At 35.0% G+C, this 16530-nt stretch overlaps 1 protein-coding gene across 11 annotated transcripts in view; it reads right to left on the reverse strand.

Moving 5' to 3' along the window:
* The window catches only part of LOC106054082 (6-phosphofructo-2-kinase/fructose-2,6-bisphosphatase-like), a 52969-nt gene that overhangs the window by 8985 nt on the left and 27454 nt on the right, over positions 1-16530 (reverse strand). For 2 of the 11 annotated variants that reach the window (XR_001215372.2, XM_056025695.1), the window contains exons 1-10: positions 14532-14703; positions 9987-10637; positions 5449-5574; positions 4722-4818; positions 2889-2955; positions 2371-2505; positions 2078-2261; positions 1322-1395; positions 1134-1205; positions 15-161 (exon numbers count right to left, since the gene is read on the reverse strand). Coding sequence is in view for 10 of the 11 variants with exons in the window: in XM_056025695.1 (XP_055881670.1) it covers positions 15-161; positions 1134-1205; positions 1322-1395; positions 2078-2261; positions 2371-2505; positions 2889-2955; positions 4722-4818; positions 5449-5574; positions 9987-10326 (1242 nt within the window). In the remaining variant the exon portion in view is untranslated. Of the gene's footprint in view, positions 1-14; positions 162-1133; positions 1206-1321; positions 1396-2077; positions 2262-2370; positions 2506-2888; positions 2956-4721; positions 4819-5448; positions 5575-9077; positions 9148-9986; positions 10638-12657; positions 12962-14218; positions 14480-14531; positions 14704-16530 lie in introns of those variants that run through there. The other 9 variants (XM_056025693.1, XM_013209805.2, XM_056025692.1 and 6 more) reach the window with 9 other exon arrangements.

Genomic DNA, 16530 nt, shown 5'->3' on the forward strand with positions numbered 1-16530 from the left:
TTGGTTGAACTTACTGCATCAATTTCATTGAGAGCCTTCCAGTGCTCCTTTGGTGCATCTATAAATCTACCAGTTTGAATAGTTCGAACCAACTCACTTGTCCACACTTTTAAGTTGGGTATATTCTCATTTTGAACAAATCGACCAAGCTCTTCAGCATACTGGAAGAATAAACAAAGTATTCAATGAGGTGAAGCTTCCTCTTTAAAATATTGAAAACTTAAGATATTCCATATTTTTGAATGTTGAAAAACATTTTTAAATTTGGCTTAAATTTTGTCATTAAATGTTTAGTTTGACATTATTTTCACTGTGATTTTCTTTCATCAATATCAATTAAAATAAGCAAAATCCTAATAAAAAAAAAAGCAAGCTTATCTAAGGAGGAAGAACTCCATGCTTACAACTATATCTCTATAATGTAAAAGCTATTTCCCATATTCAATATCAAATAAAATAATTACCAATAATTAATTGACTAATTACTTTTTAATTAATTCATGTTTTGTTAGGTACAATAAATAATTGATTAAAGTTTCAACTTGATCCGAGAATGGCTATTTGAGAAATACATGTACAATTATTATAGGGTACAAAAATCTAAATATTTAGCCATATCTGTCAATACTGAATAATTAATGGACTAAATGGTTATTTTTGTTATTATTGATTCTTGTATTATCTACCCCAATTAATAATTGTGCAAAATTTCAACTTGATAAAGAGTGGGCATGGGAGAAATAATGTGTACACATTTTTTACCAGACAGACTGAGTTGATATAAGCTTTATAACAATAAACAAACAACCACATCAGTTAAAAGATACAAAGAACAATAAACAAGAATTTGAAAAGTATTGCTGTACTGCTATGATAGTGGCTTAATACAAAAATATATCCTATATTTAAAAGAACATTAAATCTGCTAACAAACAGAATATCAAATCAGTGAGCTAACGAAATGTCACATCAGTCAACTAACAGAATGTCACATTAGTCAACTAACAGAATGTCATATCAGTCAACAGAGTATTGAGCCTGCTAATGACAAGACAGGATAAATAATAATCATAAAATTATCATATCAAGATAAGATATTCTTACTGCAATAAAAAAAAAAAAGTGGTACTAACTCTATGGCCATGATCACTAAGTTCACTATTGCCACCAATACGACCTTGTAGGTTCATGACACTCTCACCATGCTAAACAAAAATTATTTGGAAAATATTAAGTAGGTTCTTGTAGTGATTTCATTTTTAAATTTAAAAAAACAACATCTAATTAACATCATTACAATAACAGCAATAAAAATACTGACTCTGGTAAGATAAATTGTTCTTGGAAGCACATGAATATTCATGAGATAATAGACAACTCTGCTCTGCAGATGACCTTTAAATAAAAAGCAAAACAATTTCCTGAGTATACATTCTGTTTTGGGGGAAATCCTTACAAGTGTGTGTGTGTGTGGGGGGGGGTGTCAATGGATATATTAAGTACATTGTAAATAGGAAAATTGAAGGTAAAATGCTTAGTAAAACTTTTAAAAGGAGGGTCTCCAGTTTGGATTGTAAAATGTTTTACAAGTTTTGGATGTTCCTTCAGAGTCCAAACCTCCCAAGGGATGGCAGCGAGAGGGTATGAACCAGGGACCATCGAGATGACAAATGGATAGTCCAGCATGCATACTGCACAACCAAGTAGCCACACTTGGAGTAAAGGCAGGGATTTTCAATTTATCATTTTAGGGCATCCCAGAGACAATCCAGTTCTAAAGAATATGTGAAATTGATATTGCAATGTAAAAGTGGTTGGTCCTTATCATAGTCACAAGACAACTTTATTATGTGCTTTAGTTATTCTCATTTTCCTTATAAATCACTAGGTGTTAAAGAAAGTAAATTACATTACTAAATTAAATCTATTTTTTTCCCTCAGATTTAATGCTAAATTTTGCTAAATTATTTTCTCTCATTGACAGTTTCTGTTTGAACCTTCTACCTATCCCAAATCAAATGTAATGATGTATGTCTAATTCCCAAATATCAAAGATATTCATCCCAAGGTTTATTACCTGCTAATCTGTTAACAATGAATCTTTCTCCCTGGTTGAAGATCTGTATAAATGATATATCCTTATCAAATCTGTAGTCCAAGGCTTCATATTCCTGCTTGTAGTGCTCTATCCTTTTAAGAAAGTCTTCAAGAGCTGTATTTTTATCCATGCCCAAATAGTCAGGGCTACAAACCTTGACTTCCTGTAAGGGAATTATTGCATAATTTACCCTGTAAATGTGTACGAAAATAAAATAATTTTTGATCCAAAGAGTTCAATAATACAAGTATTCAATTTCTACAACAACTCACCAGTATATTAGCCTCTATAATAGATGGCTCATCACATACAGACTCTACAAAGAAGAGCTTAAAATTCCTGTCTACTGTAAACATTTTAACAAGAATGGCTCGTCTGCTTCTAGTGGTGTTGGTTGCATCCACAACCTTAAGAAATATTTTTAAAATGTGTAAATTTAGAGCAATTAACTGTGTTTAAAGTAAAACACAGCATGGGGTGTAAGCTGAGAATTATTATTGGATATAAGTTTCTAAAACTAACTAGAAATTTATTAATTTATTACCACTGAAAAAAAGAAATTTAATAGATTTGAAGCTGACATTATGAAATAGTTATCAAAACATATGTCTTTGCTGTCTTCTGACGAAGTAAGCTGATAAGCCTATAAATATTTTTAAATATAATTTAGTAAGAGATTTTTTTTAATGATCAAGTCAACTAACTATTTGAAATGGTTGCAACACTCTATAGCCCTACACACTATAGCTCTACACACTGTAGCCCTACACACTCTTCACTAAATACTTACTGCTACTTCTCCTCCCCCTTCTTCTAGATATTTGGCAGCATCTTCCATGGCCAACATTGCCACCTGACTGCAAATAGATAGAGAAGATACATTATTTTAAATATGTTTTCTTTATATAAATAAACTGTTTCTTTAAGAAACAAAAATACTTGTCCCTATATTGGTGGCCAATGACCACAAAATAACTCCATCGTATGCTTGTATCCTCAAGTTAATAGTGACATTCAGACATTGGAATGTTAAGGCTCTGAGTAACAATTGAGATCATTATTATGAATTGAGAAGTGGGTTTCAGGGAGTGCCGAGAGATCTCCCAGAGGAGATTGGCAGAGACACAAGCCTTAAAATACTTTCTGCATTCTGAGCTGTAGTTTCAATCATGTCTTACTACTTTTCATCTCTGTCAAGGACTCAGTGAAGTATTTGACATGCCCTCTTGCCTATAATAACGTTAATGTGCAAGGCCCCACCCACCGAGCAGGCTGTGAGTTTTCATCATGCTCTGGCTACAATCCAAAAAATAGAAATTGAAAAGCAGTTTGAGTGCTCGGACAAGTCCCAAAAAGCCCCCGGAGTCTGGCTAATATTTCTCATGGCTATGGCCAAACTTTGACTCACTGTGCCCCAGCTGTGGGGAAGAAGAGGAAACAGTGTCTCATATTCTTTTTGACTTCCCCAAGACTTTCTGATCTCCATCTTGATACCTGATAGGCCTGGGAAACCACAAATTCTAGACCTGTATGGTGACATGTATGCCTCTCAAGAGCTCACTAAAATGGAGATTAATGATGATGACCCAAATCATTTCACAAGAACTATTTCTAGACCCAAAAATTAAAAAAGTGAAACCTGTTTAGCTTCAAGTCTTTTGCTATCACACATTTTGCACAACTTAACTATAGGCTTGTATTTGTTATATTAGTCATTAAGTAAACAGCAAATACTGTTGTAAGGATTTGTCATGTTTTTTTTTTCAAATTCAATATATCTACAAGCTTGTAAGAAAATAATATGAAACCAATATAGGTTGAAACATTGATTTTTTAAGAATCTAATAAGCTATAATCTTACAAAGTTGGTAATCTTATTAAAGTTTAGTATATATTAGTTTAATTTAACAAAAATATGTTTGAAAAAATTAATGATATAAACAAGTTTAATTTAATAAGTGAACAATTTATTATCATCATCATCATTCCTTTGAGTTCCTCAAGGAACATAGGGCCTCGACATAAACACGCCACTCTCCACGGTCTCTTGCTAGCTTTTTGATGGTGTCCCAGCTCTTCCCGGTCTTCTCTGCTTCTTCAAGTACACTGCGTCGCCATGTTCTTTTTGGTCTTCCTCTGCGTCTTGTTCCCTGGGGGTTCCACTCTATGGCCTGCCTAGCTCTGTTGCTGGTATCTTTTCTAAGGGTGTGACCAATCCATCTCCACTTCCTCTCTAAGATCTGCACTTCTATATTTTTCTGTCCACTCATCTCCCACAGTTTGGTGTTTTCTACTTTGTCATACCAGTGTATTTTTAGGATATTTCTCAGGCATCTGTTGATGAAGGTCTGTATTTTTTTTGTTGTGGCTTCAGTTGTTCTCCATGTTTCAGAACCATACAGTAGGACAGCCTTGACATTAGAATTAAAGATTCTTAGTTTAGTCTTGTTTGAGATGTAAGGAGATTTCCAGGTTGGTTTTAGCTGTGTAAATGTCTGACGTGCTAGATTTATACGGCGTAACAATTTATTATAGTTGTCTAATATCTAGATTTACAGTTACTTTATAATTTTCTTTTTTGTCCATTTAAGTTGACGGTACGGACATGTATTTTATGAATTACCTGCGCAGTTCTTGTGCTTCTTTGTTTTCAGGTTTAAAAAATTCATGATTCCTGTATTTGTCAGTTTTGGCTCGCCTGTATTCACCCACATTGAATACTTAGAAAAAAAAACAGTTTAGGAATTAAATATAATGGAAGATCTATGTAAGAATATATTGTCTATCTAGCCTCTACAGTATGGATAATATTAACATCCAGTATGATAAAACTAATACAAATAGGAGTGGATATTATTAATAAACAGTATGATGAAACTAATACAAATAGGAGTGGATATTATTAATAAACAGTATGATGAAACTAATACAAATAGGAGTGGATATTATTAATAAACAGTATGATGAAACTAATACAAATAGGAGTCAACATTTTAAAATAGCAATCTGCTCAATTTTGAAGCCTGAAGAAAGAAATAATTTGTATATAGCAAATCATCAGGTTATAAAACTTTTTGTGACCCACTCAGTCTTGTAGACAATTCCCTGGGCTACATTGCACATAGAAAGAATGAATGCGAAGCCTGCTTCTTCTCAATCATAAGAACTATCAAGTACTTTCTTCATAATTGTTGAAATTGTCCACAGTGCTGGTGGTATATATTGGGAATGGGAATATAAATATTCATATTTACTAGATAGAATATAAGCTGCTACTTTTTAACATAACTTTATATGCAGTTGTAATTCACAAGTGTGGATATTTTTTTCTTTAAATTGCTTAACTATACCTTTTGTGGTCACTCCAATCCAGTTAAGGTACCTTGTCAACTTCTTTGAAATGTAGGTCTTACCCCGAGCTGGGAGACCCACCATTGCAATAACAGTGGGTGCTCGTAGTACATGAGGGCATGATGCTGCAGAAAGAAACAGAAAATTTAGCTTTATATTATACTTTATGGCATTTTATTCAGCACCTCAATAAAAAAATTACAATCACAGAACTGGAGGATTCTTTCCAATCCAAGGTGGGATACTCGGGTCTCTGTCAAATCATTAAAATTAATCCTTTAAACAGATTCTTTCTTTGAATGTGGCATAGTAAACTGTAATAATGCAAGCATTTTTTTTTTTTATTTTATACATTTCTATTTAGTTGGATTGTGAAATAATAGCAATAAATACGTTGAAATCTGCCTGTCTTCAGTTAGCTTCCAACATTACAAAGGTTGTCTTTGACTAGAATCTAACATCGCAGATCTGAATGTCTTTAGGGCTAACACCAAACAACAGATCTGAATATCTTCTGCTGAGCACCCAACATCAAATATATGGAGGTCATCAGTTGGCCCTCAACAACACACATCTCGTTATCATCAGCTAGCACCTAACATCACAGATCTGGATGCCTTCATCAGCTAACACCCAACAATGCACAACTAAATGTGTTCATAAGCTGATTGATTTGATTTTTTATTTGAGGCACATCGGCACAATTTAGGCCATGTCGTGCCTGCAGTCCCTTAAGGACTACTCTCTCTCTAAACAACAAGGGCCAGATTCTATACAGTCATACAATTAAAATCAAGGTCTATTCACAGTTAAAATAGTAAAGGTAGTAAAAATTTAAATATTTGGTAAAAATCTAATGTAAATAGTGAATGTTCACAAATTCAGAAATCACATCTTCGTAGATAGCCCCACTTCCCGAATAAAGCCCAGTACCTTCCCAGGGTCGACATTATTAAATAGTGTTTTTAGATTAGTGGCTCTAAAATATTTCGCCCTGACATCCTGGTATCTGGGGCAATCAACGAGGATATGTTCCACGGTGAGGCGAGAGTCACAGTACTCGCAAAGTGGGGGCTCCTCTCTCTTCAGTACAAAAGAGTGCGTGATGTAGGTGTGGCCAATCCTAAGTCTGGACATGGTTGTGCTACCACGCCTTGTCAGACCCTTAGATGTGGGCCGCCACCTGACATCCGCCACAATCTGCCTGAGTTTACTGTGAGTCTCAGCCTCCCATCGGTTCTGCCACTCTCGATATGTTCATAAGCTAACATGACATATATGGATGTTTTCATTCACCACCCAACATGACAGTTCTGGATTTCTTCAGCTAACACTAAAACATCAGATTTGGAGGTCTTCATACGCTTTGCCACACAACATCACACTATTTGGAGGTCTTCAACTAACACCAAACATCACCTATCTGGATGTCTCCAGCTAGCACCCAACATCACAGATATGGCTGTTTTCATTTAGCCTACCATGGTTATGACACATTCTAAAGTCTATTGTAAACATCACATTTATGGATGTCCTTAATAGGTAAAATAAGTACAGTTATTAATGTCCTTAGCTAGCACTCAACATCTAAGTTATTTAGTTTTGGATATTTGAAGATAGAAAACATCATAATATGGATAATACATTCAAACAAAATGATAGGCTTAGCCTTACTCAGTACATGTGATTAGCCTAGTTAAAAGGTCAATCTCGATCATGTGATAAGCCTAGTTAAAAGGTAAATCTCATGTGATAAGCCTAGTTAAAAGGTCAATCTCATGTGATAGGTCTACGCCTAACTAAAAGGTCGATCAGCTGTAGTTTTTTTAATTGAACGTGAAGATGAAAAGTTGTTATAACAGATAGAGAGGAAGATATATCTATAATAGGCCTATACTGAAAGAAACGCAATATGCTGATGATATCAAAGTAATGCTAATTGAACATGCCCTCATAAATATTGTCTAGGTTTATGACATTTTCCCTCTCTGAATTTTCTTTCTTGGAACTAAAATGCTTATGAACCCAAGAAAGCGACTGTGTGAGAATGATTTTTAAATGAGGTGAAACTAGATCTATGTAGTATGTCAGCAAAAGAAAGGGTTCAGGGGTGCCACCCATGAGACCAAGTAAACCCTGAAACCAGAATTTCCAAATTTGACAAACCCTGAAATCATAAACCCCAAACTTTACCAACCCTGAAACGTACCGCATATACAATTTAAGCACCAAAATTTTACGAAAGAAGAACAGTATTAAATTACTACCTAGATCTGTATCATAATATGCCCCCCATGTTTTAAATATGTAATTAGTAAGCCTATCATTATAATAAATAGAGTTTGTGTGTATTTATTGATAAAGCTTGTAATACAAGTTAAGAGGATTTAGTACAATTTTATATTAACAATGTTTGTAACCCCCCCCCCCCCAAACACACAGTTATTTTAAATGATGTTTCTCTCTTAACATTTTTTCCCTCATTATTCCTTTGAAGCAGCCTACTTTAATCAACATTGATAAAACTGATTCCATCAATGTACATGAATGGACCTGTAAATCTATTGCAACAAGATAAAATTGATTTTGAGATTTAGTACAGATCTACTCCAAAATGAACATTACGATTTAGTTTCTAATATTTAAATGTAGACCTAGATGGCTAGAATGTGCTGGACTGCCTATACATAATTATAATTTATTTGTATAAATCTATTGACCAATCGATCTATTTTTTTTAGCCTTCAGGCGAACGCAAACTTACTAATTTAATTCTTCAATCATTGATTCTAGTTCTGATCTAAAAACGATATAAATATCCTAAATCTAGATCCTACTTCTATAATACTCTTGACATAAGCTAAGGCTCTATGTCTATATGGAACCTATACAAATTTTAAAATATAAAACACGAAAAAAAAAAAAATTCTCACTCGTGAATTTTTTTTTCTTTCTATTTCTAGATCTAGGACTAGCCGCTAGGTACGCGAGTAGATCTAGACTATATCTATACTAAATACAAGACTTTACAGTCTAGATCAGATCTAGATTGATCATAGAAATAGATCTAGACTCTAAATCGAGCCGATTCGAGGCGCGTTCCGTAGATCTAGAAATTCTTTATAGATCTAGATCTAGAATGTTTACACTTTTTTGTCACTTAAAAAAAAAAAAATACTGTACCGGTAAATAAAGCTTAGTGCGCATGCAAAGTGAAAGTCTCGCGAATAGCGAGATATGAGACTGGTCGATTTTGTTTTAAAATGGCGGCTCGCGCGATCGGAACTAACAAACTAAAATTAACGGGGGAAAATGACCAGAAATTTCGAAAAAGTCTAAATCAACTAAACCCTGGATTTTTACAAAATTGTAGAAGGCAAACCCGGAGGGGGGGAAAATCGGACCCCTCAAAACCGGATTTCCGGGTTATTCCGGAAAAGTGGCACCCCTGAAAGGGCTGTACGGTTGTAGATGTAGGCCTACGCATTTCAGTCACTGGTTCTGACCAGCCTGCTCCAACAGTTACACTACGCTTCAACTAAAAAAATTGCGAGATCATAACCCTTAAAATAAGCTGAGAACGGTAAAATACGTTGATGTAGATCTAGGCTTGCGAGACATTACTTACATCAGCACGAAGGAATGAATGATGGAACCCTGGATTCTCGAACTCTGATATCTTGAAATTTAAAGAGAACAAGATCTACACTGCGCATGCGCCAGTTAGTAGCTGGGCATTTCAATCTCAAAACTAATTTGCTTAGAAATGCATTGGCTATTGCAAAGCGCTCAGCCAGTTAATAACTGAAGTGATCCTCATCCTTAAAATAATCTTCGTTTCTGATCGAACTTCCGAGCTCTTGATCAGAGTTCGGGAACATGAAATAACCTTCGTGTTATATTTCTATAGGAGAATTTCTCATACACAAATGATGGTCGAACAGTCGGTTATTTGTTCCTGACGTTGTTGATATCAACTATCGGGAGCATCTCAAATATCACAAGAACCAATGACTGAGAAAAGATTTACATCAATAATTAATATGAAAGATTAAGTTAACTGAATTAACAGATGGATTCCCCATGCAACACTATTTCACTCTTTTTTTTTTTAACTTGTATATGTATAGGCCTATGCATGTGGAATTTTTAAAAAGTAAAACTTAAAAAGTGTTTAAATAAACATAGATCAGATCAAATGTATTTTTTAAAATGCAAATATATATGGATGATCAGAATATGTTGTTTGTATTTGCATCTATATCGTCATTGTTATAGTAAAAAAAAAAAAAGCTGGGGTGGACAATACTGTAGTCAAACAGAATTTCTAATAGTTTGGACCAATTATCTTGACTCGCTTACATAAAAACAAACATTAAATAAGATATATACTGGCTTTCTAACAACAAAGATATTTATCTCTATGTAGGCAAAAGCACAATAATGTTGACCTTTAACCTCTTGTGTCTATCTAGTCAGAGCCAAAGTGCCTTATGGTCTGCCTTTGCAATGTAAGGAGTTTCCAACCTAGACTTACATTTGTTGGCACAACTGCTGCACTTTGTCTTTGTCCAGCCGTAGCCAGATTTTGTTGTAGACTCTTGCAAATCTTTGCTTCTAGGCATCCAGCCACTTAGACGCCTGCGTCTTTCTTTGGCAAAATGTGGCGTTTCTTGGACTCCATCTGTGCCGTCCACCAATGAAGGAGGCGCGCCACAGTCCGCATTATTTGCACATTCTGAATTATTAACACATTCCATTGCCACATTAGCCGGGGCAGTCTCTTGGCCGTTTGATGCTCCAAAAACATCGTCACCGGACTGAGACTGTGAGTCCGGCGTAGACGCATCCATAGAATCGGACTGGTCGGACATCATTGTTCAATGATTGAAATGTGAATAGATCAAACGTTCTTTACTCAAATCCAAGCTTAAACATTTGCATACACCGAAATGTCTGTTTAAATGCCCAGCTTAAGCAGTGTGTATTAATCGAAATGACAAATTATATGTCCAGATTAAGCATTTGTATGCAATAGAATGACGTGTTCAAATGTCCAGCGTAAACAACTGTTTTGAGCTCTCGATTAGACTACACACACACACAGTAATGCTGGCCAACGTTAAGACTATCCACTCAGCGGGTTGTATCAAACATTCACGGGATGTAGACAAGCAAAGAAATAAAGCTGCGTATAAGACACATGTAAGTAAGTAGTCCTCCCCTTTCCTTATATCTACTTTCTTGGACCAAGTCCAACTAACAGAAAACTAAATACTCCCGCTAAGCATATAAACAAGTAAGCTTACATTTTAGTTTAATGACCGTAGAACCATGCAACAGAAGCTATAAAAAACTATCACGTTGGTTTGTACACATTGCATGGTTACATTTAAGACGCGCTTTTTAAAAGTAGACCAAAAAAAAGTGGACCACAATTTCTTTCTTCTCTGTGCCCTGGTTAATAATCTAATAATAAAATAAACAGTACAGTTTTAAGTCGATGCTAATTAAGACCCAGGTAGCTTGTATAGATTCTAATAGCTAGATCAAGAATCTTCTGTATTTGGAAACATCATTCGCTACAAGAAGAAGCGGTGACTGGCGCGAGCTAAAGGGAATACGTGAGTGTGTGTGTGACTGTAAATGTGTTTGTTGACCAAGAAAATATTCGCTTAGAAATCTGCCACACACATATATAATTGAAGTTTTTATCCCTTCTTGGGGAGGAGATATATGTTTAGACATTAAGAATTAACAGTCAATAAGAAATAGATTCAGGTAAAGATTGCAAAAGCGTTGCGTACTGATTGGTCTATTCAAAGTCTATTGAATCATTGCTATGGAAGCATAAGTACATTGCTTCCGTATGTAGTGATATTTTCAGAACTACGACAATGCTATTGATGGTATTGCATGGTTAACTCGTGTCCGGGTCACGAACATACAACAGGCCTACAACCAAGTACCGGCACATTGCAACACACGACACTTATAAGCGTGCAAATGGTGTGCTGGTATGACGTGGACACGCTGGGCAACACACAACCCACGACTTACAAAACACACACGTGGGAATAATAGGGGGTTCACTGTATGGGGATGGTGAAACAAGGTGTCTGAAGTTATCTGCACTGGCAACGATAGGGCCTATCTGTCTCTTATCTTTGACCCACAAGACAATGTTGATAGCATAATTTGAGTTCTGATAAAATACTGGGTTTGGAAATAGTATGACAAACATAGTTAAGAAAAAAGGCTGCAGGAGCTAGAAAAAGGGGGTTTAAATATAATCTATAATTAACTGGAACCACTAAGGAAGCCTAATACATACGCTTATATAAACGTTTATTTTAGAAACGAGTTTTTTAGTTAAGAAAACGCATGGCGTGGTGAAAAACACAACTTGGACATTGGGGAGGGGGGGGGGTCATGAGAGGGAAGGAAAAAGTTCAAAGGGCATGGATAGACTGAAAAGTATAATCTCACAGTTAGATAACCGAAGAAGAAAAAAACGCCTATAGGTTAAGAAATATATACAACCTAGGCCAGGCTAAGAATAAAGCAATGCATGGATCTATTCTGCATTCTGTTTAAACACATTAACCTATACTACCAGAAGTACCTGGAGAAAACTTTATATAACCGTTGCCCGATGAAATATAGAAGGGCCCACTCGATATAACGGTCCATGTAGGTCACGTGTATGCATTGTATGCGGTCTTAAGTATATTTCTATTTTCTAGATTCTCGAAACTTCTAGTACAAGGATAAGCCCTTAAATTAAGGTATTGACTCGTAAGAGGATTGTTCCTACGGAGATTGAGCTTATCATCATTCTTTAAGCATTACTGGATCTAGATTTAAAATAATTAGTTTGAATCATTCATTTCATCTACAGATAGTCGGATTTCTGATATAATAGAATATACGCTATATATATATATTACATCTAGTCTACATAACAAATACAATTTAAGTATATCTCAATCTAGGCCAACATGATTTTGACAGTCTTTATTATAGAAAAAAAAGTATTGAATGATTATTTTTTAAAAATAATATAAGGTTTCATTAGATCTATCTAAATACATTCTATTTATAGTTATTTTTTTTTTTATAAAAGCTAAAAACATAGCTTCACCAGATCTTTATCCAACTTCTTTAAAAAAAAAAAACAACTCTAAAAACTTAACATCTTATCTTACTTGGCTTCACTTTATCCATAGTTGTCAAGAACAAGGAGTATGTATACTTATAATTGTCGGTCGTACTTGGGCACTCATTATGAGACAGCAAAGGATAACTATACAGCTTGGTTGAGGAAAAAAACCCAAATTAAACACAGGTCACGTCCTTTACCCATTCAGATCGGCTTGTACTTAAAGATTACATTAACCTATATGCACGGGTCAACTAGCATTAAGACAGCGAGGTGTTTATAACAGCATTGTTTATAACGTTGTGTACCGGTATAGCACATTATATATAGCACGCCTACTTCCAAATATCAAATAGGCCTACTTTTAATTTTACATTTTATTTGTAATAAAAAGAGCTTATAAGATAAAAGTAACAGTAAAATAAAGACATTTTACTATTAATATGCACACATGAATTTTTTTTCAACCCAGTATTAATAAAATACTCAGAACGACACAAAGATAAAGACATATTTTCGTATTCTACACACTAATAAATTCCTACAAATGCTACTTAAGGTATTGCCTAGTGTCAACTAGTGCCATAAGAGCATGGAAAGGGTTGCCTGAATCAGACATGAAACCTAATAACTTAGCAGGATTAAATTAACATGCACGATTAACACATTCTTATGTGAAGAAACGTCTATAATTCATAAGATATAAGATGCATACTCCTATATGTATTTTGCATACTATTATTAGTCTATAATAAGCGTAGGTAAATTCATTGTTGAATGCCTATTTAAAAAAAAGTCTTTTAACAAATTTAACATGTAGATCCAGAACCGGATTTACACTTGGTATAGCCCGAACCTATTTGAACACCTTGTCATCAATTTAGGCAATATGGCCCTAAACTATTTGAACACCTTGTCATCAATTTTTGGCAATATGGCCTTAACCTATTTGAACACATTGTCATCAATTTTTGGCAATATGGCCTTAACCTATTTGAACACATTGTCATCAATTTTTGGCAATATGGCCCTAACCTATTTGGAACACATTGTCATCAATTTTTGGCTATTTTCCCTTTGCCCTTTCTTTAAAATAATTGAAAACCCTGGAACAATTTGTTGGAGGTGGTGGGGTGGCCAAGCAAGTGGGGACTCTGTGTGTTGCCTATCGGTAAATCCAGCACATGCATGTCTAACATATTAAAAAAATGATGAGAAGTTTGCACGTATTTATAGCTTAGAGCTAAAGATCTCTCCCGATTAAACATTGCAATATGGTAGGCCTAACTTAAATGAAAATATAATCTACAACTTAGATTGTTACCAGTGATTCAATCTAGTTCAACCCTGGCACCTTCCCAAAGGATTTTTTTTAGCTCTGTCTGGGCAAGTTCCAACACCAAGGTCAGAGCTGTTGCTTATCATGGATTAAGGTTAAGTATTTCAACAACTCCAATAGAGGCTGAACCCTGGAAGGTCACATCATCGATATATCATCTCACATGCAAACAAAAGTTACTGCAAATTGTAGCTATTACATTTTGGAAAAACAACACGATTAAAATAGAGAGAGAGAGAGAGAGAGAGAGGGATGACGACATATACACCTATATCATGTAAATGATTTATGAGTTGACACATGGTGTGCTGTAACTGTTGTCATAGGTAGTAACCATGTGGTCAGAATCGAGCCTCTACGACATACGCAAACCAAATTATGCACGGCGAACCAGAGCGACAGCTGCTTCGCTTCGAGCACACCGAATTCAAACAGAACACAGCAACACGCAAGCAGATACACTATTGACCGAATTGATCCAGTTAGCCAGAAAGCTTATTTGGCAATGCAGAACTGTCTTCCTCGCTTTACACCTAGTACATCTATATCTATATAACTACGAACAATTAAAAAATGCACACTTGTAAACTCGTAACACAAATGTCAGAAACTGCACAAATCATAAAAATCAAGGTCGATTTGCATGTTTAACTAGTGCACACATGTGTTAAAGCAGTAAACGAGTTAGCTTGAAACTTTAGGCTAAATGAGGTCACAATGGAGCCCAGCCGTTTTATTCCGTTTCCCGATATCGTGTGCCGAAAGAAGGGGCAAAAAAAAAAAAAAAACAGCGTCTACCTCATTCCCTCCCTTGTCACTAAATTTAAAGAGATGAGCTGGAGAAGGGTTACTTTTGATTTGAACTGATGTGCGCATGCGTTGTTGAGCAGCTTGTACAGTAAACATATTAGCCAAATTATAAGTAATATAACTAGATCGATACCCTGAAATTGTAAGCACCCACCCGCTTCTTCAAACGTAAACACATCGGAAGTGTTTTCAAAGTTTAATTGATAAATTAGGTATTAGTCTTCAAAATCAATACAAGCTGTTGTCGGGGATGAAACATGAAAAGTGTGTGTACATTTTAGCTTAACTAAATTTTAAGAAAGTATTTTCTATTTTTTTTATTTGAAATAGCAACTATGCCAACAAGATTAGAAAGGTGTAGTGTTTGTGTGTGTGTGGGGGGGCGGTGATGGCTGAGTGGTAGAGCGGTTGGCCTATAACTGAGTGATCTCGGGTTCGAATCTCGGTGAAGACAGATTTTGAATTTCGGGATTTTTAGGACGCCCCTGAGTCCACCCAACTCTAATGGGTACCTGAGATTAGTTGGGAGAAGTAAGGCGGTTGGTAACTGTAAAGGTCAAGTTTTCCTTGCAGACCATCACTGTGCTGGTCACACTTTAGCCGTCGGCCATAGAAACTATATAAAAGTACCAGATTATTAGTAATTTAATGTCTGGGGCAGCATTTTTGTTGATGTTCATACGTATTCTAACATTAATAGATCTGAAAGTATGCCATATTTGCAGAGAACTAGAGTACTTTAAATTTTATATCATTCCCCTTTTTCACCTTTGTTTAAAATGCATAACTTGCTAAAAATAGGATTTTGAAATGTTTTGACCCCGTTCCAACAAGGATGGAATTTCTACGTGACATTGCCTACAATTTAACTTTGTGAAAGTTTGTGTGTGTATGTGTGTGTATAAATCTGACAAGTATCTTTGCCAGTTTTCACTTTTGGAATATATTTTGAAATAATTCATTTTCGCTTGTTATAACTTTTGCCTACTGTTTGTATATGTATGCTTTAAGATATCTAAAGTGTTTCTTGCAAAATGACTGAAAAATGATTTCATTAAAACAAAACAAAAAAAAAATATTGACACAATTCCTATTTTACCATATCTAAAGTAGCCTATTTCTTGCAAAATGAGTGAAATATATTTTTTTCTGCGCTATTTTGTTCGCGCTATTTTGTCGGGGTACCTTATGAGGTCATAAGCATCATGCGTGTTAATAATATTACTAATAGTTTATTACCTAACTCTCTATGTGTACAGAAATGCCTAAGGATATATTAGAGTAAGTTTTGTAAAAACAAAATGAGTAAAGGATCAATATTAGGCCCCCACGTAGTGAAATGATGTTGAAATACAAAGGCTATATATATATAATCTAGGCATTTGTTCGAACAATTTTGGCTTTCTTTTGCAGAGACACAAGATAATAATAATAATAATAATAATAATAATAATAATAATAATAATAATATAATAGCAATACAGGACAGAGTTATTAGGACAAAAAAATTACGAGAAGCATAACCTAAAACTCAATATTGTTGACAAATGCCGAAGGACAAATGCAAAGCTAATACACAGCACTTGGCTTTGACGCACAATTTGATCGGTAAGGACACTCCTCCTTATTACAATTACTCGCCAATAGAGTTTCTCGAGTCTACTGATCAACTGCTGTACTGTGATAGGCCTAATTTGACCGACAAAACGGTAGATTTTAATCGCCCTGATCTGCTGTTCATTGATACAAAAAAAAAAAAAAAAAAAACCG

The sequence above is a fragment of the Biomphalaria glabrata genome, chromosome 4 (genome assembly GCF_947242115.1).
Source record: "Biomphalaria glabrata chromosome 4, xgBioGlab47.1, whole genome shotgun sequence".
NCBI lineage: Eukaryota > Metazoa > Mollusca > Gastropoda > Planorbidae > Biomphalaria > Biomphalaria glabrata.